Below are 22,330 nucleotides of genomic sequence, written 5' to 3'. Positions count from 1 at the left end.
TAATAACACATACATACGTTTAGAGACTCTTAAACCACGTGGTGCAGATTTCTTAGGTTCATGGTTTGTGTTTGATTTTGTTCATTTTTTAAAAGAATAAGCATGATTCTACGCATGTACAGTAAGGATACTTAAAAAAAAATGACTGGTAGCATCGTGATTTGGGAAAATATGTATAAACAATGAAGATAAAGTATATATGACAGAATATAATCAAATTATGAGGCAAAGCATGAACTTCCTGTGCGCAAAACTTATCAATAAAAACCAACAAACCTCAGAGAAATTATAAAAATATGCATGCAAACTTACAAAGAAGGATGATGAAGATGAATACTCACTGGCCCTCCTACCTGAAGAAAGTGTTGTGCCAGGTCTTGGTGGCATGACTTAGATTTAAGAAGGGTCCTGTTGACTGTAGCAGAGCCCTTCTGTAACACTTGCCTGGCCTGACTGAGGGTGAGAGTGGACCAGGAGCCCCTCTTCACCAGTGTATCATCCTTGCTTCCCCTGGTTTTTCCCTCTTCTTCCTTGGTTCCTACCTGTGTCGCTGGGCATGCCAGAAACTTGAGGTCACTGCTGCTTTTCGAGGTTTTGAGAGTATGTGCAGAAATTGTGTTGTAGCCCTGTGGGATATGTCTAGCCTGGCTGTCTGACACCGCTCTGCCAAGAGTCATCATGCTCAGGGGGTTGCGGTAGCCTACAGCAATAGTGCCAGCTTTGGTGGTGTCAGTGTCTAGGGCATCGTCTGAGCTCCAGAGGCCCAGTGCATTGGGCCTAGGTCTCTGCTTTGGCCCTTCAGTTTTAGCCCTATCTTTACTCTTGCTCCTGCGGGTTGGTCTACCACCATCCTCACCAGTTCCTGTGGTGCTTCCTCCAGCAGAGCGTCCGTTTAGACTCCCTTTCATTGCAGAGTTTTCCAAGGACTGGGACTTGGCAAATAGTTTCTGCACAGAGTGCATCAGGTGGCGTATGCGTCCTGGGCTCTCGCTGCGTTGCTTTGACATTCGTCCTCTATGAAACTGCAGCGTACTGAAGCCATCACGCTGCAGGGGCAGATGCCTCTCTAGCTGATCCAAAAGGTTCGAGGGTAACCGATTCATTTTGGCCGCTGCTGCAGAGGAGATGGTCGCTGATCCACTGGTGATCATAGGAGCACCACTAAGACCTAGACCCAAACCCATGCCCATAGACAAGGAATTGGTTAGTGTACCCCCCCTGCTGCCTTGCCCAACTCCACCACCACCAGCCATGCAGGCCTGCGAGCAGTCAACCTGATCAGTCTGGGAGGTGAAGTGCAGGCGAGGGAAGGTGCTGCTGTTGGACATCTGGCTGAAGGGCAGCAAGCAGTCAGGAGTCAGGGTGGTTGGGCTGGTGGGAGAGCACTGGTGGAGATGGGGGTCCAGGGTGCCATAGTGATTTATGTTGGGGCTCAACAGGAAGGAGCTGTGAGGGTCAGAGGTCAAAGGACAGAGAGGCTTCTGGGGGCATCCTGCTTGTTCACACGAGTCAGACAGGTGACGACTGCGGTTGGCTCCTAATCCTTTCATGGTAGCTGAGATGTCGTTCTTAGAACATGTCTCCAATCAGTGCCGGACTACTGACCTGAAGGGCTCATCCTGTAATGTAGAAAGACACAGTAATGATCAAACAAGGAACTATTTTTTTAGGACAAATCTCTGGTTAGCGCTGCTGTTCAGTAATTTATTCTAATAGTTGTGTGTTAAGTGTTAACTTTTAAGCATTTTCCTGTTGCATTTTCATTAGTATTTTTTCTGATTAACCTCAGTATTTATCCTGGTTTAGTGGCCAGTTCTCTCAGGAATGTTTCATAAAAAATGTACCAGTATTTGTCTCTTTATAGATATTAAAGTTAACAGTGCATAACAATAAAACTGCTATTTGTGTACAATCTAAAGGCTCAGGGGAAGAGTTCTGCCCATCAATACTTAAAGCTGATAAAAACATTAGAGTTAGAGCCCATTTAGAAGTGTTTCTCTCGGTGTGTCCTTGAATTTCTGGAGCAGTAATTGAGTTAAAAAAAAGACATTATAGATTTATGTTGCTTAACACAACAAACCACCAGGTGGAGCAACAGTAGCAAGAACACAACAGACACTGGGTTAGGGGAAAAAAACACACATACAAACAATGTATTTGGGTTTTAAATTACATTTCCAAATAAATATGTCTCCCTGCATGATGTAATTAATATGTTCTCCCGCCACTAAACAGTTAAAAACAATTGAGCCATCGAGGGCAAAAAAAGAAGCCAGAGTCAGTTATTTTAACTAAAATTACAGACTATTCAGTTTACTGCATTACCTCTCTACTATAGCAGGAAACCAGATAGCCAAAGGCCCAATCTGAAATGACACAGTGATGTACGGCCTGAAGCTACTACAATGACAATGCATAGGAGAAGGATATTGTGACTCATACATGTAAATGAGCTTTATATTTAAGGAGCGATTTTTTGTTCCAAAGCAAGAGATGAACCCTAATTTCTACAAATAATGTTTTTGTTACTTTGTCATCCTCTCGAATCCACTTACCGTGAGAGAGCAATAACTGTTCCCTGGTGCTCAATGAAAACTGAAGAATTCTGGTACAAAAGCAAATGTTTCATATATGATACAAGCACAGACAAATGCCAAATGATACATCTGGCAAAACCTCACTTAAAACTGTCCTGTTAATATCTATGGACTATGTATGTGTTCATTTTATTTTGTAGGAAGAGCTCCTAGTTCGAGGGGAGGTGACAGCTCTGATGTATAGCTAATGGTTATTTTTCACTACCTCTCTGGAAAAAAAAGCTAAATAAAATAACATGGCCACCTAGTCAATATGCCTCATAGGTTCCAGTGCAACTACAATAATTAATTATAACATGGCAAATGTGGTGGTCAGGCCGGTCTGGCCACGAGAATAGAAGCACGATGCAGAGCAAAAGGAACTGTCTCGTCGTCTTCTATCACTGGCCTACTCATTCTCAAAGCTCACTACGTACAGACAATAATATTGCATCAAGGTTATGAAAACTCATAATTCACACAGCATAAATCCATGTTGCATTAAATTCACTCCAACAGATGCTGTCTGTATCACAGTGGAGTGACTCACTGATCAGTCAATGGTAAGAGCCCTCTCCCACAGCAAGCATGAAATCTTGCCTGGGAGCTCAATGTGGAATGTTAACTGCACACATTTTCATTCCACTGCGTTGGCTTGCCACTTCTTACGTCTCTCTGACCTCCCATACACTCTCTACAGTGTGAGAGCAGCCACTTATCTGAGTCAGTGTTCCTGGACGGGCACAGCGGTGTGCTGACAAATACAGCAGCAGTTTTACAACAACGCCTGCTGTAATTCATCCACCCGAGCTGACTGTAGCCCCACGTGTTCACGTCCTGTGGGCGCCACTGCTGACAAACTGACACACACCTACACACCAACGCACGCTGACACACACACGCACAACCGTGGTAAGCGCCCACGCACCTGTCCACCGCACCAGCGAAACCCTGTCAAGTGCTGAGCATCACAGGGGCAAGATGAGATAGAAATAATGTTCACAGTTCATGTAATACTGTCACAGGTTCAGTGCATCTGTCCGTCTGTGTGATGGTAGCCAGCAGGCTGATACTGACAAGGTGAATGAATCCTTGGACTGTGTGTGATGTTAGCAAATATGTCTCTGCTTCACATGCGCGCACACCCAGCGCAGCGAAACAATAACTGGCTGATCTCAGAGAATCTCTCACATTCACTGAGTGACAGTGTTACGTCTCTACCACAAGAAGATATAGTGTAACCTCAAATGATCTCATACGTTAAGTGCCATATTAACATATTAATAATAGTCCACTTATGTAATGCAGTGAGTGATCTTACAGTTGTTTGTGCATTCTGGTCCTGTAAGGGTCATTTGAAGGGCAAAAAGTGACTGTTTATGTGGTCTATCACAAAAAAATCTATGTACAGTAAAGCATGTTAAGAACATGTAAACACAAAAAACACTGAACAAAAAGGCTTAAATGAAATATCAGTGTTTGTGGACGTGAAGCTAAAGTTAACAAAAGGATAGATATATAACAGTATATTATTTTCACAAATATAATACGCAGATAGTGTTAATATTCCTCTAAAATAAATCATTAAAATATAATAACTAGATAAGCTAGAAGCACTGCCTATTCCTCCTACACTACACTACAGTGCTAATAAGGTCTGATCCTGATCCTGATCCTGATTTCTGATTTCTTTGGGGCAGCAGGAAACATATGTAGGTGAAAGATGTATATATTTTTAATGTATATTAACTTGTGATCCTTGTCCATGTTAAATACCACGCCAAAACTACTCCAGCACATTTATAAAGCTATACCAAAAAAGTTGCAACTTAATATTAGTTAAAAGCATGCTGATTAATTGCCGTTGTTAAGTCTTATAAAAGTATACCACGATGTGACTCAAGGGACCTAAGTCCACCACACAGTTGTAACATTGTAAATTTGGTCATTATCACCTCTCATAACATCCTCTCCCAATTCCTCAGTAAAATGGGTCATCTGGAGAAAGATAAAAGTAGTTTGGTGTCCTGATTCAAGATTCAAATTATTATTATTTCTGCATATTTCTGTCTGAAGAAACAGCAACAGCATCTACTGACTAAGACTTCACAAAAACTTAAACTTAAACGAAAAATTTCATTGTTTGAGACTTTCTATGCACTTTGTAGTTACACAGTGTTGTTTCTTGAGTTTGCTCTAATTAAAAAAGCCCAGTGCGACAAAATAATGTGTATAATATGCATCAAATATTCACCTGCCAAGGTAGAGGTGTTTTGATAATTGGGTTACTTGTCATTGTGACTACCATGAAATTGTCTTTTACTTGAAAACAATAATCACTTTAATGTCAGTGCTTCAAAAATGGACTACATTAGTACAAGCACATACAAAAAATATCTAGTAAATATTTCCTAACTGCGGAATTTAAAAAGGTAGAAGAGAAAATGTCATTGACTTCATTAAGTCAAATTAAGATGAGAGTCTAAAGTTACTTTAATGCTTTGTCTGTTTCTTTTGGTAACATAAAAACTGAAACATATAAAATGAAATATATATGAATACATTTCTACTGAGAGGTTTTAAAATCTAACAAATGAGGGACGGACCTCAGAACATAAGTGTACTTTGACAAAACAATCATCCTCACAGGGCCAGTGAAATTGCTGCTACTTTGTCAAAAGCCGCCATCATTGGCCCACAGGGAGGTGATGTCACGTAGCCCAATGCTGACTTACGGCCTCTGTTAGATCTACACAAGGCCTGCTAACAAGCAGAACCGAGAGTTGCTGGGCTGTGTCCCACAGAGCCACCAAAGCAAGCCTGTAATAAATGTCCCCCGTAGCTGTGCACTTCCCCTCCAGCCTCCGGTGATGAGCAGAGGGAGGGGAGAGACCCTGAAAAAAGAGAGAGGTATTGATCTGGGTCTTGCTCCTTGTTCTAAGGGTGGATATACAGCTGCTGGGTATTGGCTTTTGCAGTCTCCTTCAATAATCACCTTTTTTTCCTCCAAGTCTCCACTCTCTTTCAGCCACATCTACAGTACATTCACACTACAGTCCACTACAGTCACTGACTGCTTACATAAACTGTGCATTTTTAAAACCTGTTTTATAAATAATATAGACCAAACTCAAATTCCTCCAATAAAAGTTTTATAACCAGTAAATGTATCTCCCTTCCTCCAAGCTACAACAAGTACAAGGTCCATGTTTACAGTATTAACACTTTAGATGAGCCGTTATCTTCACTGTCTGGTGAGAATCTACTAATAGCAGTCACAAAGTTATGTCATCGGGGCTTCCTGTGGATAAAGCAAGTGTTGTTCTTTACTGTTGTACGTGTTATTCTCTCCTGCCCGGGGAAAGCAAGAGCAACAAGCCTCATTTGGATTGTTAAGAATTTTTAATTATTTTACCTCCAATTATGGATTCCCTGTAAGCCTTTTTAATGATCACAGAATAAATTATTTATCTAAGTGTTTCAAGAGCTCGAACAACATTAAAGGAATAGTTTGATATTTTGGGAAATAAGCCAAATGTGAGAGTTAGATGAGAAGTTGATACCACCCTCATGTCTGTCTGCTTAATCGGAGGTTACAGCCAATAGCTGGATAGACTGGACACTGGAGGAAGCCTGTCAGCCAGCCCAGCTCTGGCTAAATGCAACAAAATCCACCTAATGGCACTTCTAAGTTCACTAATTAATACTTTATATCTTGTTTGTTTCTTCTGTCCAAACACCTAAAACAATGAACTGTCACTTTTACACTTAAACAAACAAACAAAGAAGACAAAATATTAATTAGTGAGATTTACAGCTGCTGCTAGGTGGATTTATTACTGTTAGAACAGGCTGTTGTTCCCTCTTTTCAATATTTATGCTGTGCTATGCTATGCTAAGCCAATTGGCTGCTGGATTAACAGACACAGAGTTAAAATCTCAATCATCAATCTTTTCATTTAACTTTTGTATTTGGCGTATGTCCCAAAACATGTTGAATGCTGGTAACACTAAATTAGACAATTATAGGATTTTCCAGTTATTTATGAGAAATGTTTTTGTGCTGATTAACCTTATTGCTAACATAACTGGCTGCATGCAGTAGGTTCAAATTCATTCTTATTATAAGCATGAGAATAACAATCTTGTCTGACTCTCTCCCGGAAAGTGAATAGACATAGGTCTTAAAATGTCAAATACTCCTTTAACGTGACCCCAACAAGCCAATCAATGCATAAAAAAAATGCCCTCCTCTCCATCTTTTCTGTTTCTGTGTCGCTGAAAAGTCCACAACCAGGAGAATACAAGTTACACAATAAATCAAATGAATTTCTGTTTTGACATGCTTTAAAATGCTTTTTTATTTTTGAGGGATTATTACCATTGAGTGTACTATAAGGCTAAAGATACAAAGATATAATATAGTGATTCTGACAGTGTGTCTGTATATATCCAACAAGCGATTCATTCAAACATAATTTATACACCCAAGAGGCTAAATTAGGCCATACTAAGACATTTTTCTTGAAAGAATCAGCTACACCCAAGACAATATAGACTTCATATCTATTTATTCTTTCTGTGTGGAGTGGACCTGCAGATGTCCTCAGTTCTTTTTTTTTTAGAACAACACTATTTATATTTCAGGTTTATGAATGATCAGCATTTTGCCCTGAAGTTATAGATTTAACCTGAAGACCAGCCTGTTGATTTTGTGGTACTTTAGGGTGTTTTTGAGTATGTTGTAGTTAGTATGGTAAGACTACGGGGATGACAGACAGTCAAGCAGATGGGGGGCTTTACATTACAGCACAAGCAAGAGCAGATGACAGCTTTCATACCGCTCTCTTGTATTTACTGTAGGTAGAAGCTATCCAAAACACCTGCTCTACTCAGTCGCTGACTGGTGTGCGAGGGAACTTTACTGAAGGCATGCAAGCTCACCTTACAATATCTGAAAGCATCTTCTCTTCACATTGTTCAACGTGGGGGATGTTGCTCTCAAAATATGAAGCTTTTCTGAAATATTCAGAGCTGGGAGCATTTGGCGTTCATAGGATTCTCATCAGTGCTTTGCCCATTAAAGCGATCCCAGTGTACCACTCTCTCTCGTTCACCACTGCACGTGCTGAAGTGTAATTAGAGAGAGAGGTTGTGCGCTTTCCCTGGGCCATTTACCATCCTCACCGTGCTGCTGCCTGTTCCTTTCTGCATGTTTTCATTTGGTAACATCTTGTGCCAGCACTTCAGCTGCTGCCTGACCACATCGATCCAGTTCAGTGACTCTGCAAGATTGAATGCATGGCATGGTGATGAATAAAATGGTTAACATTTATGGGTTTAATTAAAAATTAAAATAAGGCTGTAATGCCAATATTGGCTTATTAGATAGCCATGCAATGATGTATGAATGTAGAGATCACTGCCATCGCCTGCAAATAAGGTTGGACTATTAATAAGATAATACGCCTCAAAGCAAGAGGCAAAGAAATGATTTTGAATGTGTGCATCTCTGTACTTCTGTCCTCACAAAGCAGAACTGTAGCAGAACCTGTAGGGTGGGTGGTGTGAGCTGTGAACTTCCCTCCCCGACAAAATGACTTTGACACTGTCTTGGTCTCGGGCGAAACAAGACATAAAGCATCCAATAAGCTGCTTGTTATGCATTCACCTCTGCAGTCATGTGCCGTTGTGTCATGCATCAAACAAATCAAATCAAATCAAATCAATTTTATTTGTATAGCCAAAAGTCAAAGTACATTTGCCTCGGAGGGCTTTACAATCTGTACAGGGAGTGACACCCTCTGTCCTTAGACCCTCGGTTCGAGTGAGGAAAAACTTGCCCACAAAAAACCTTTAACAGGGAAAAAAGGTGGAAGAAACCTCAAGAAGAGCCACAGAGGAGGGATCCCTCTCCCAGGACGGACAGACGTGCAATGGATGTCACATGTACAGAACAAATTAACACAAACATATTGTACAATTACAATGACTGACAAAATGACAACGAATCACAATGAATGATAAAAAAAACAGTAGCAGATATGGTAGCAATAATGACAGTAATAATATGCGTAGTGGACGCATCCTAAGCATGCATGCACAATCCACCGTTAAACACTGTTAAAACACGCTAGCCATACATTCAGTATAGCCTCTGGGCTTCGGGGAATTATTGCATGCTATTGGTTAGTAGCTGCCAGAGTGAATCCTCCACCAGTGCTCGTTTAAAATGCTGTCAAAGCTTTAATAGTCCCTGGGGCTGGGGCTTAGAGAGGAAACGCTTCAGTCTACTCTGGAAAAAGAAAAGGCAAAACAGACAATACTATGTCACAGGAGGTAGTATAATTGCTTTGTTTGAGCTTTGTTTAAGTTTTAAACAAATCTGCTGTATGGAATCATGCTCTGAGCACAATTGTATCTTACATTTCTAAACCACTTTCAAACTATTGGGATTAAATCTTTGCAGGCGGGATTAAATCTATCCGTCTGATTGTGAGCTGTGTGGGGTTTATCTCTTTCAATACTGACTGACCCCCAGAGTGGGACTGGACTTTCTCCAATATGCAGCACGGTAGCCTTAAGTCATTTAATCGCATGCACATACAGTAAAATAATTATTCTTATTTGTGCATTTTCTGCATTGTTTTCTTCATGAGGACAAAAAAGGTTAATTAATTAATACGAGTCTGAAAAACATTAATTCTAAAAATAAGGTTAATGCCCTAAAATTTGACCTACTGTACAATTATTCAAATATAAAGAGCAACATATTGCTGCATTGGGGGTTTGCAGTCACCATAAACCACAACAGCTTCAGCTGCATCGTATTCCAGCCCGGGGTGTCATATTAAACGGATTTCTCTGAGATGGTCCCACATAAATCCTATGGGAGGCAAGCTCAGGCGAGCCACACAGCAGCTGTCCCTCGCTACTCAAATTGGCTTCAGCACCAAAAACAAAATGAAATTAATACGCTGTTTTGCCCTCTGTAATGTGAAGGGATTAGAGCATCCGACACTATCAGGATTTAGGATTCAGTGTGTAACTGCACATCTCCAGGCAGAGCTGTTGAACTGCAGCAGCAGCAACAGCAGCAGCAACCGTGGTCAGGCAGGGTAGAGCAGAGGGCTGCAGGAGGAGCGTATCTGTCACACTTAAACAGGAGCAGAGGCTGTTGTGAGGTTTACAGCAAGGTCATATTAAATATGTGCAGATATATATCTATTTTATTGTAATAAAAAGCATTGCAAAGTGGTCTAATTAGAGCGAACATCAAAGCTTATTTAGACAGCAATAAATGTAATAGGATCGGAAGAAGCCACAGGATCACATTTCTGTTACTGTTAGTAACTGAATACATTGCAACATGGTAAGAGACAGTGCTCTTGATCAGTCGTTAATTTTGGCAAAAATAAGAGCAGAATTCAAAAAGGCACTGTTCATTAATAAGCTTTTTTTTATGCAACATGCTCTAAACATGCTTAACCGTCATGCCCTAACCCTGACCACCAGCACAACCCTACTACAGTAACCCTAACTGAGGAAGCTGTGATACCGGTCCAGCTAAAAAATGATTCCTCGACCCCCTAGCTGAAGAGTAGGTCTGCCCCTGCATCACTTTAATACTTGCTTTAAATGAGGAAGGATACTTCCGATGTGGGCACTTAGTGGGCATGTATTCATTGCAAAAACACTCTAAAAATAATAAGAACATTTCCAGCATCAGACATAAAAATAAAATAAAAAACAGGCCAGCAGCTGTAAGAGCAGGCTCGTGATATTGTAGGACACTTAGGGCTATGGAGATTTATCAAGGAGAGCACTGGTCATAGGGCAAGCTTACTCTGCAGCTGAGGAGCTGGGGGCTAGGGTACAAGGACCAAGGCCACAGCTCTGCACTTCCTTTTAGCTAGCTGGACTAGGAAGATGATGTTTGGTGGATGCAGCTGTATTGCATCTCTCTCTCCTTTGAGATCCTGGATCATTAGGTGGTAAAGAACAGGGATACTCTTTCCTGTCTTTGTGTTGAAGAGCGATCATGTCCAGCCAAACTATGATTAAGGTCAGGGCTGTGATGAGGCCAAAGGCAACAGCAACACACTTGGTCAAATTATTAAACTGTCTTACTATGGGGGACACAAGGTTCAGCTCAAGCTTTATAATGAACATCTCCTTAGTGTATTCCACCACCATCTATATCTAGAGCTTAGTCACCAAGCATTTTGCTCATCCTGGCCTGAAGTCTAAATAGCACATTGAACATCCTAGCAAACTACGTATCCTGGAATTTGTCTGATCAAATGTGACAATGGCAGAACCTCATAATGTACCACAAATTTTCAGATACTGCCAAGAACATCCTGTAGACACCCATTAGCAGTGATGATGAGCTAGAGGTAGACATTGAAACTCTGCCTCGCCAACGACAGATGACGCACTGTCGCTCCATCTTGGAAGAGTGCTGGGAGTATTTCCGCTGCTGCTGCCATCTCACTTCTGACAAAGCTCATCAGTCAGTCCTCTCCAGCTGGTCTGTGATCCAATGCGTGCTTGACACCAAGGGACATGAAGCAGAGTAAATGTGGATCAACGGCAGCGGCGACCAAGACTGAGCACGATGGGCAGCATTTAGCCAGTGCAGTGTCAGACTAATTCATCCTTGACTATGCTGTCATCTTGCAACTGAGACGAGTGGCGAAGCCTATGGAGCGAGTTAAGTGAAAATAGAACATCTTTCTGTGGCTTTAAATGCTATATTTCAAGCTTATAGAAGCTGGTTCTTTTACATTTCTTATTTCTTTCATGCTGCATGGAAGAAGTAAGTATATTATCCAAAATATAAATGTCTCCAGGGTTATATTATAGGTTTCGGTGGATAGACAACAGTGCAACAACAGAAAAAAACAAGCCTTCAAATGTAATCCAAACTGTGTCACACACCACCGCTTGACTCATATATATATATATATATATATATATATATATATATATTCACAGCTCATGATGTGCTTGCCAACTCACTGGGATTATAGTACAGTAGAGCATCTACATATTTAACTTCCCCAGTAATGAAGCGAAGAGCTGTGTCATTATGAAAGAAAAAGCCTTCCATAATCAAAGATTTAAGAAAAAATGAAAAGAGAATAGACCAAAGGCATGAAATAATACAGTCTCACTCTTCATTTGTAAACAGTTGGACATCTTAAATCCAAAGTCAACAATATTGTGTGCATATGGGAACTATGAAAGTATTTTTCCAGATTGTAAAGACTGAGTAGGAAGTTCTTTGTGTACTCAAACCACCTTAGTGGGTTATGTTATGACCACCTGCTATGCACATGTGCTCATATTCCAACTCATTTGAGTTAGTTTAATATGCCAAATACTGCATTACCCATAAGCCAACGGGCTGTTACTATGGCAACAGCACTAGCCAAATACACAAAAACTCTGTTGGCCAAGAAATTCTCTAGTCAGGCAATTACTTCAGTAATTCTGCCGCCTTAGGCAGTCAAAAAGTGCAGCCTGAGATGAAGAAAATAGTGCAAGAAATAGAGCAAAACCACCTGAGATCAGTGAAGGTGGAGCAGTGTAAATTTTACTGACGGTCAGCTCAGTGAAGCTGTCAGGTCCAGAATGAACGACAAGAGATCTGGGGTTCTGTTGAGCGAGGTAAAATCAGATTAGTCTTGAGGATAGATGCGATAACATGGGTGTTTTGATTTGTAGTTATATCCTATATCCACTAAAACTGTGTGACATCACATTAAGTCATCCATTTCACAGTCAAAAATAATGCCAACATGTTTTTTTAAATATATTATTAAAAATAAGAAAAATGGTCCTTGGGGAAATTCTTCTTTTTCGTCTCAGCGGGCTGGGGGGGTGTGTTTGATTGACAGAAGCTGGCAGTTTGAGCGCCTGCAGGTCGACAACAGAGCAAGTAAACAAAGTTCTGCTGTAGTTAACAAGACAGCAGCAGCAGCAGCAGCAGCAGCCACTGTGTTGTTAGCAGATGTATTGAGGAGTAAGAACCACACCAGCAAATAAACAGACCAAAGTGACATTTTGCAAGGTAAGTTTGGAAGCTGTTTATGTGCTGCAGCTGACTGGCTGATTAGCTATTTAGCCTACAAATTGATAGCAGTGCACTTTTCCCCCCTGTGAATGTTACTCTGTTCAATAAGCAACGGTGCAGGACAAGGCTGTGTGTTTATGTTTGAGAGTTAGATCAGAAGGAGACTTTAGCAGGACATACATAGACAGACATTTAATGACAACCTGACAAATTAATATGAAAATAAGGGGCGCAATCATGAAACCAAAAGATATAAAATATAAATCTTCCTTTGGGTTTCTGGGTTGTTGTTTTTTTTTCAAAGAAGAGCAAAGGGAAGGTGACTTACAGAGATGACAGATATGCATGCTGTAGCAAACAAAAAAATGCTAATTTAATTTCACTTGGACTTAAAGATATGACAGTAGCTGAAGGGACCATAGCAGAGGGCAAGTCTCTCTTGCCAGATGGCCCAGTACCGCAGCTCTTAAAAGAAAAGCAGAAGGGAAGTGAAAGTCCATCCCTATGGGACTGTTTAATGCTGTAGGACAGAGTGTTGAGCTGGGCCCGTCTCCTGGGTACTCTTGTCTCCCTGAGCCTGCTTCTGGGCACATACAGAGCTGTGTGCTGTGTCGATAGGTGTGTGGGCCACAGGATCACAGCAATTATTAAAAGCAATCACAGCATCGAGTAAATTACTGTTATCAGGGAAACATTTAGAAAGAGCTCAAACATCTGCACGAGCTGACGTCACCGAGCGTCTGAAGAACTTTTGTTTGATCCTTGTTGAACATGTCTGAACACCCGTCACTGTAACCTTTATATGTCAGCATAAGGTCGGTGAGTTGCTGGTGCTGTTTTTAGTTGCAGTTTCAGCTGCTGGTATCATGGTTTTCTAAAGAATGGAGTGTTTTTTTTATTTGCATTTTATTAAGCAACTGGATAACAAATATATACGAATACATATTTAGTTTTCCATTTGTTTTATTCTTGCTAATGCTAATTCAAAAATCAAAGATAAGAACAATTATTCCTTTCTGCTGTTTATTCTTTATTTTTGTTGTCCGGTTAATTTGTGGACAGAAAGCAACACTATATCATGTTTGTGCAAAGAGAACTCAAATAAACAAATCTCTTACTATCCACTAAACTTCCCAGTGACATATTTGAAATCATATTTCTCCAGGAGACAGAAAATGAAATTTTTGATACATTCATTTAGTTTTTTTTGTGCTCTGATAAATACACTGAATCACTGGTGTTCAGTGACAATACCACATAACTGTAACCTTTCATGTATGTGTAGATGCCGTGTACTTGCAAGCTGATATTAGAACAGCCACCCCCTTCATTAAATTCTAATCTGTGTATGATTTATGTCTCTATGACTGATATCAAACACTCACATCATTGTGAGAGCACAGAAAAGACTCTTAACGTTCATCTTCAGAAGTGCATTACTGATTCTCACATTGTCACCAGCACAAACAGCCATGGGATTGTGTGGTCGAATCACAATACTCGTGACAACAATGACAAATGCTTGGTTCGCTTTACACTCCGAGCATCATATCATCACAAAGCAATTCCACCAACAAAGCTCGGCCTTGACAACGGCATTCTGCTTCAAAAGCAAAGAAACAAAGAATTCCACTAAAAACTCTCCAAATGTCTAAATGTCTATATCTAAAGCTCCTCGGAGATTTCAGTTTTCACGACAGTTATCCATCTGCTGCTACACTTCTGCGCCTCCTGTTCCCTTCGCAGCTGATTTATTTACATTGTACTGTTTCTACTGACGACATTATTTCTTTCCTTAGAGTGGCTGTAATCAATCTATTCATATTAACAACTGATCACATGACTACATGTGTGTGAAACAGGTTCTGAGCCCACAGAGAATTATCACCTAGCTCAACCGTTCCTCTTGGCTCTACATAGCTTTTGCAACTTTCTTGTTTTTGGTTTTCTGGCCCTCAACTTCACCGTTTTGGTCACCACCAAACAGCAGACAGATATAGTTACTCACGAGCTGGTGAACATAGTGAAGCATTTAACGCCTAAAGAGACAGATATTTCCTTCAGGAGTCAATGAAGACCAAAAACAGAGCAAAAAGACAGTGAATATTGGACGTAGATTCATCAGGTTCAGGTGAACAGTGATGTTATAGAAATAAGCAACTGTTTGCTAACAAGTTCAATATATGAATTTACACAGTGTGTTCACAGCTTGTTCCAGCTTGCCTCCTTTTCTAATTTCTATATTTCTGAGCATGTTACAGAAGGACAGAAAAGTAAATGTGTTGTTTGATTTACCAATAGGCATAATTGCATGACAAGAGTTAAACCTGCATTAATTGAAACACTGTCACATGGTGTCCTGGTGACATCAAGTTGATGTTGTGAACTTTTACACATACCGGAAGCAACACCGTCATTCATTTGGAGTTTTGTTTTCTGGCCACCTGATGAATGTAAGTCCAATACTGACCGTGAAGCTGCCTATCATGTAGATAGCTAGCTTTCATTGTGTAGATAGTTGCAGCATTTGTGGCATTCAATCCCCCAGCTAACCAATCCTGAATATATTTTTCATTTATTTATGTATTTAATTATTTATTTCTGCATATATCTATTTATTTATACTTATTAAAATTTTTGTCCTTCATAGTTATGGCCAAAACTAGTTAAAAGGGCAGTGAGAATGAACCAAAAATAAGCTGAAAGACACTACAACACTAAGGAGATCTGAGAAGTGCAATCTACATTTCATAGTACACACAGTAATTAAATCCATTGTTAATGAAAAAATATTGATTAGTGCAGCTTTATTATTAGCGGTCTGACCCAAAGGAGACCTTTTAATCACTGTTACTATGTAGCTCACATTGTCTGGTATATTTGATTAAAATCACAGTTTTATACATGCAGTACTTTCACAAAAAGGAATGTGAGCTAGTATGCTTCCCAATACTGGCAACAAAAGAAATTGCCCTTGAGAAATCAATGCACATATAAACAGACTTTAGCGGATTGTTGATGCTTCTAGCACAGAGTGTGGTCGATAGAAGCCACAATGTATGAACGACCACGTATTATGATAAAGACACAGATGCATGGGGTGATAACTTAAGCAAAAAAAAAAAAAAAAAACTCACTCATGCTGGTATGATCCTTCAAGGTAACACGCAGACAAGTTCATACTGTAAGTAAATGGGGTCTAATTGGCAGAGTGACCCGTAGACCAAGCATTTGTTCAATTGGTACTTTCTTCCGATAAGGAAGTGTCGGAGCGGAGGGTGAGAAAGCGTGGATGAGTGCTAAACCTGTGACTGATGAACACGGAGCAGGCTGCATTTCTCCGAGTACCCTCTGCTGGAAGGACACTCATTTACCAGATTGATGGGGCGCTTTATTGCCTGCCACCTCTCTTCCTTCTTTCTTCCATCCCCTCATCTCCTCCCTCTCTCTTATACCTATTTCTCTCTTTATCTCCTCCTCTCTTTCTGTCTCCGGCTCTCTCCCTTTGTCACACACACACACACACTGTAAATTCACACGCGCACACACACACGCTCTGTTCTCTCACACACAGTCTTCTTGTGGCCCTGTGATTGCTTCGTGGAAGGACAATGTGGCTCTCGCCTAACCTCTTTAACACTTCCACCACCATCTCACTTGTGTTCAACCACTCAGCTTTGTTCATCAACAGAACAAGCAAGCAAGAAAGAAAACATGCACAGATGCTGTACGTTAGATTGCAGCTTAACCATTACGCAGGTATCAATGATTCTTACTATTGACCCATCACACAGCTGTTGGGCAGCGTGTCAATTGCCCCATGTAAGGGCAGATAGGGAATGCGATGCACATCCCTGATCTACACAGGTGGTGGTTATGCACAAAGAAATACAACAGTGTGCCCGGCAAAGAGCTGCTACACCTTTTGGCTTTAAAAACATCACTGTGGTTACAGCTTGTCAGATCTGATTGTAAAGTAGAAATTTTGAGGTTGTGTTGCATGAAAACAGAAAATTATCACCTAAAAGCAACAAGATTAGATTAGACAGAAATCTAAAGGTGCTATGGATGAAGAAGCTTTTGATACTAAGCAGACGTGAAAGATGTGGGAGATGGAATAAATGTTACCTAATAATCTGTTTTTCGATAGATTCTAACATTCTCAAGGATATACACAACACATTTTGAGTGGCATTAAATTTGAAAGTTTATTTGAAATTTGAAATTTAAAGTTGTTTGTCTACAGGAAAACGGCACAGGACACATTTACTTATTCAGCTAAATGGCAGAAGAAGATGTTTCTTGTTCTGTCCAAAACCCAATGCTGTTTGTATGTAACATGCCCAGCACCAAACAGTTATTTACTTATTTACCTCCTTATTATTTATTTACTTACTTACTTACTAATGGAACTTACCAGCTCCACTGTAAAGAATCTTGGAGTTGTTTTTGATCAGGATTTGTCCTTTAACGTCCACATAAAACAAATTTCGAGGACTGCATTCTTCCACTTACGTAACATCGCTAAAATCAGACGCATTGTCTCTCAGGCGGATGCAGAAAAACTAGTCCACGCATTTGTTACTTCAAGGCTGGACTATTGTAACTCTTTGTTATCAGGCTGCTCCAATAAGTCTCTTAGAACTTTGCAGTTAATTCAGAATGCTGCTGCACGTGTTCTGACAGGAACCAAGATCAGAGATCACATCTCTCCCATTTTGGCTTCCTTGCATTGGCTACCTATTAAATCTAGAATAGAATTTAAAATTCTTCTCCTTACTTACAAAGCTCTTCATGGTCAGGCACCATCTTATCTAAAAGAGCTCATAATACCTTATTACCCCTCTAGAACACTGCGCTCTCAGGACGCTGGGTTCCTTGTGGTTCCTATAGTTTCCAAAAGTAGATTGGGAGCCAGAGCTTTCAGCTATCAGGCTCCTCTTCTGTGGAACAAACTACCTTTCTGGGTTCGGGAGGCAGACATGGTCAACACCTTTAAGAATAGACTTAAGACTTTCCTTTTTGATAAAGCCTATAGTTAGGGCTGGCTCAGGTCATCCCTTAGTTATGCTGCCATAGGATTACACTGCCGGGGGACCCCACCGAGGGTTATGCCTAGCCAGGCACGGTATTGGTTGAAGATGCACACATCTCCCTTACCGAAAACTCTCTCTCTCTCTCTCTCTCTCTCTCTCTCTCTCTCTCTCTCTCTATCTCTCTATATCTTTCTCCCTCTCTCTCTCTCTCTCTCTCTCTCTCTATATATATATATATATATCCATCTCTCTCTATATATCTCTCTCTATATTTCTCTATATCTCACTCTCTCTATATATATATATCTATATCTCTATATCTCTCCATATCTCTCCATATCTCTCCATCTGTGGACATGTCTCATTAATGCATGTTACTAACCAAACTTCCCCGGAGTTTCTGTGCTCTGTCGTCCAGCAGGTTCTCGTGGATCGTGGCTGCTGCTGTGATCCTGCATGACGCCCACTACATATATATTACTGTCATTATTACTACCATATCTGTTACTGTAATCATTTTTATCATTCATTATAATTCATTGTCATTTTATCAGTCATTGTACATTATGTTTGTGTTGATTTGTCCTGTACACGTGACATCCATTGCACGTCTGTCCGTCCTGGGAGAGGGATCCCTCCTCTGTGGCTCTTCCTGAGGTTTCTTCCACATTTTTCCCTGTTAAAAGGGTTTTTGTGGGCAAGTTTTTCCTCACTCGAACCGAGGGTCTAAGGACAGAGGGTGTCACTCCCTGTACAGATTGTAAAGCCCTCTGAGGCAAATGTACTTTGTGACTTTGGGCTATACAAATAAAATTGATTTGATTTGAATTGTTAGCTTAGCAGCTGCTAACTCAGCTGTTTTTGCATGTGTGTACACGACAGTGTCATCTGCATACATTTGCAGTTCTACATCATGACACTGTTGAGGAAGATCATTAATATATAGGCTAAATAAAAGGTGACCTAACACTAACCCTTGTGGAACACCCATTGTGCCCTTCATGTTTCTGGACAGTGTGTTACACACTTTAACACATTGTATCCTATTAGATAAATATGAAGACATCCATGCCAGTGCTCTAGATGAGAAGTTAAATTTAGAAAGTTTGGATATTAAAACATCATGATTTGTTGTGTTGAATGCTTTACGCAGATCTAAAAATACAGCACCAACTACTCCTCCTTTATAAAGCCTTGATTTAATTTGCTCTATTAAATGCAAAGTAGCAGTTTCGGTGGAATGATTTGCTCTAAAGCCAAATTGCATACGATGTAGACCAAAATTGCTTGTATTAAGAAATGTTGTCAGTAGTTCAGTGACAACTTTCTCAGAAACCTTTGAGAGTACTGGTAGTATGCTTATTGGTTTATAGTTACTGGCTTCAAGGCGGTCTCCAGATTTAAAAATAGGTGTGACAATAGCACATTTCCAGTCATCAGGAAAGGAATTGTGTTTAAAAGACAAGTTAAATAAATGAGCAATGGGTTGAGTTAAAATATCTTTGTATGATTTAACAAAGATGGTGTCAAATTGGAAAGCATTTCTACTTTTGGAGTTTTTTAAGGAGCTAATGATTTTGTTTACTTGTAATTCATTAGTCTCTATCAGCTCGAAAACCTTGCCTGTAGCATCTATAGGAACAATATCCAGTTTTCTTTTTGTAAATTCTTTTCCTAGCTCATATACAGACTCAAGAAAAAAAATATTTAAGACAGAAGCAACAGTAAGATGATCTTCAATTAAATTTCCCTGTACTTTGAGTTTGAAACCTTGTGAGATTATTGATGTTTTTCCAGATCAATTTACTGTTGCCTTTTGCCTCATTAAATATATTGAGATAAAAACAAGATTAAGCTTCTATTAGCTCTTGGATAACTTTGTTCCTTAAACCTTTATAAATCAGCTTGTCAGTGTCTCTTCTAGTTTTAATTGCCTTCCTTAGTGCAGTATCTCTGGATTTCATTAATTTTCACACATTTTCATTAAACCACGGTAAAAAAATTTTTTAGATTTTATCTGTGTCCTCACATTAAATCCTTCCTTCACAGAATTGATTCTGTGACTGAAAGTATCACATCCATAGTCCAGATCATCAGAGGAGAGTACATCATCCCAGTTCAAGCTGTCAATTTCACTGACAAATTCTTCTTGTTTAGCTCTGGGTATGCATTGGAGGATCCTTGTCTTAGTTGCCGAGGTCCTAAATCTATTTTTGGTCAGTTTTCTTGTACATAGGGTTAGGTTATGATCTGACAAGCCAGTGATTAAATTATAACTTTTAGTTATTCTTTCTGGTTTGTTAGTAAATATCAGATCAATTTGTGTACTGGAACATTTTGCAATCCTGGGCCTTTTACTAGTTGTTCTAGGGGGAATTTCTCCATTTCTTTGTTGAGATTGCACTCTTTCAAGACTTCTGTGAGTTAATCATAGAAAGTGTCAGATGCACATCTCTCAGTAAATAATAGCCATCAAGTATTGAGCCATGCCGTAGTATAAATCATTTTTACATATGAAATGTATGAAATAAATTCTAGTCATCATCATTCACAGTTTACTGAAGTGAAGGCTTCAGAGGTATACTCCTTTCTCAATCTAAATGTACACTCTTACAGAACTGCAGACTTTTAGACTTCATAAACACATCCTGGGTGTTACACAATATTCTGTGACCACTGTAATGTGTGACTGCAGAGGGTGCTGATGCATGGGAATGTGCCTTGAGTGTATGAGCTGAAACCTGCATGCACGTACATTGTACAGTCCAAAACAACGTGATATCTGTCTGTCATTGTGAAGTCTGTTTTATTATATTTCACTTGTCAACATGTATCAATAAAATGAAAACTATAAATGCAAAATATTGTTTATATGTTTCTTTGTGACTGTCGTAGCAGCAAACACAGCTGCAATAATATGGCCATGGATGCATCTACAGACAGACACACAGGCAGAAGAGGTCATCTGTCATGAGTCAGTTGCGTAGTGGTGGTTATTGACTGATTGATTGACAGCAGAGTTTTGTTTTGTGGGACAACTGAAGTGGATGCTGGAGAGGAAAGTTTATAAGAACCTAAATGACAATATTTCAAATATGTATTGAAACTCATTTCTACTACTTTTAGATGCTCGCTGAACAAGATCCTAAATTATATAGTTATTAGACAATTTAAAGAAAATAACCATTCAAATATTGTCAGCTGCTTGAACTTCTCACTGTTTATAAAGCCGACTATTACCCAGTACCCAGAGCCCTGACCTCAACCCAGCTGACAACTTTAGCGTGATGTGATCATTCAACACCAGTGTTGGACCTTTGTATTCTGTTAACATGCATGAGGTGAAAGAAAAGACAGAAAGTCAAAAGTATTTAAGAAGTATATACAGATGATTTATTTTTATGTACACATGAAGACAATATAAGTTAATTGGACAAACAGACACTTTGATCACTTCTACCCACTTATTGTCTTTACTTGACAAAGGCAGTGATGGTGAACAACAACAATAAAAACAGTGTTTCAGCTCCATCCTCTTCAGTGCAGTGACAGTCCTACAGCCTGGATGTTGTGTGGAGTCTCGTTGAGCTTGAAGCTGTTGTTTTGTCCGTTGAGCTCGAAGCTGCTGTCGTGTTCACAGTTGCATTCTTCTGGTACCTGAATCAACAGATGACACTGTTAGTAAAAGCATCAGAGATGTGAAACATTCACAGGCATATTTCTTATTAGAGACCCTGAGCATGAGCACTGTGTTATGTTGTCTGAATTTAGTGCAGTCCAGCCCATCTTACTTGTTTTTGTTTTTCAGGATGAGTTTTCCAAGTGGTGAGTGTGGGTTCACGCATTTCTCTTTATTTTCTGTTGTTGTAATACTGAGAGGGAAGAAAGAGCTTGTTAGAGAGAAGCTGAACAATGCAAAAGAATGACGTATCAGGAAATGTGCTTTAATTCTGCTCATTTACTCACATAATCTCTGTACGTGGACAGAAGATACTTGGCTCATGTGTGACTGGCCCTGCCTTGATGTCTTGTGGTTTGATTTTGCCCACATAACCGTTTAAACACTTACACTTACTAGATCTGTTGGCTGGTTGTCCTGTGGGTGAAAAGAGAAAGAGACAAGCTTATTATCTCTGAAATCAGGCAGCAGTCTTCAGAAAGTTTTTCTTAGTGAGAGGGCAGCCCACTGAAAACAATGAGACAGAAATGCAATAAAGTCTGGCATGCTTGCTAATAACTAAAATGACTTTTTTTATTATTACTCCCATGTGCCTTGAATCTAATATCTAGTATATCTAGTATTGTTGAAAATTATTGACAAGAGCAGCTTTAAAGTTTGATTCCAAGTAAACTGTAAAGACATTACAAGCATCTTGAACCAAACAGCATGTTGTTCTTAAAATCCAAATCCGTGTCAGACTGGTGTGGGTCTCTGGACAGTCCTAATTATGCAAGATGATCCATGTTAACATACGTTAAGTGGAAAGGTGAGGATATTAAGATGGAGAAGGAAAAACAAGATCGTCACAGGACAGTAACATTTTCACAATACCTTGTGCATAGAAGACAAGCAGGCAGGTGAGAAAGGCAACAGCAGCTGAATTCATAGTTGTTGCTGTAGGTTTTGGATCACAGTG

The 22,330-nt window shown here is 39.8% G+C and overlaps 2 protein-coding genes across 4 annotated transcripts in view; both read right to left on the bottom strand.

Annotated features, from left to right (window-relative positions):
* dlgap4a (discs, large (Drosophila) homolog-associated protein 4a) overlaps positions 1–22,330 on the bottom strand; it is a 98,796-nt gene that overhangs the window by 26,955 nt on the left and 49,511 nt on the right. For 2 of the 3 annotated variants that reach the window (XM_027277258.1, XM_027277260.1), the window contains exon 2: positions 342–1,619. In XM_027277258.1, the coding sequence (XP_027133059.1) occupies positions 342–1,550 (1,209 nt within the window). In that variant the 5' untranslated portion in view covers positions 1,551–1,619. The remainder of the gene's footprint in view (positions 1–341; positions 1,620–22,330) is intronic. The other variant, XM_027277259.1, reaches the window with a different exon arrangement.
* Positions 21,062–22,324, bottom strand: LOC109136981 (C-X-C motif chemokine 9). The gene is made up of 4 exons (XM_019253897.2): positions 22,246–22,324; positions 21,660–21,789; positions 21,485–21,565; positions 21,062–21,350 (listed from the first exon to the last, which is right to left on the bottom strand). The coding sequence occupies exons 1-4, from the start codon at positions 22,298–22,300 to the stop codon at positions 21,248–21,250; spliced, it is 369 nt and encodes a 122-aa protein (XP_019109442.1). The 5' UTR covers positions 22,301–22,324; the 3' UTR covers positions 21,062–21,247.

Source organism: Larimichthys crocea, unplaced genomic scaffold (genome assembly GCF_000972845.2).
Source record: "Larimichthys crocea isolate SSNF unplaced genomic scaffold, L_crocea_2.0 scaffold97, whole genome shotgun sequence".
NCBI classification, from domain to species: domain Eukaryota; kingdom Metazoa; phylum Chordata; class Actinopteri; family Sciaenidae; genus Larimichthys; species Larimichthys crocea.
Note: the sequence above shows the minus strand (reverse complement) of the source record. Positions and strands in the feature narration are given on the sequence as shown.

Coding starts and splice junctions, on each gene's coding strand:
- LOC109136981 (XM_019253897.2), bottom strand. CDS start 22,300: ATGAATTCAGCTGCTGTTGCCTTTCTCACCTGCCTGCTTGTCTTCTAT. Junction 21,790..22,245: donor GCTTGTCTTCTATGCACAAG/GTATTGTGAAAA, acceptor TTTCACCCACAG/GACAACCAGCCAACAGATCT. Junction 21,351..21,484: donor ATCCTGAAAAACAAAAACAA/GTAAGATGGGCT, acceptor CTGTTGATTCAG/GTACCAGAAGAATGCAACTG.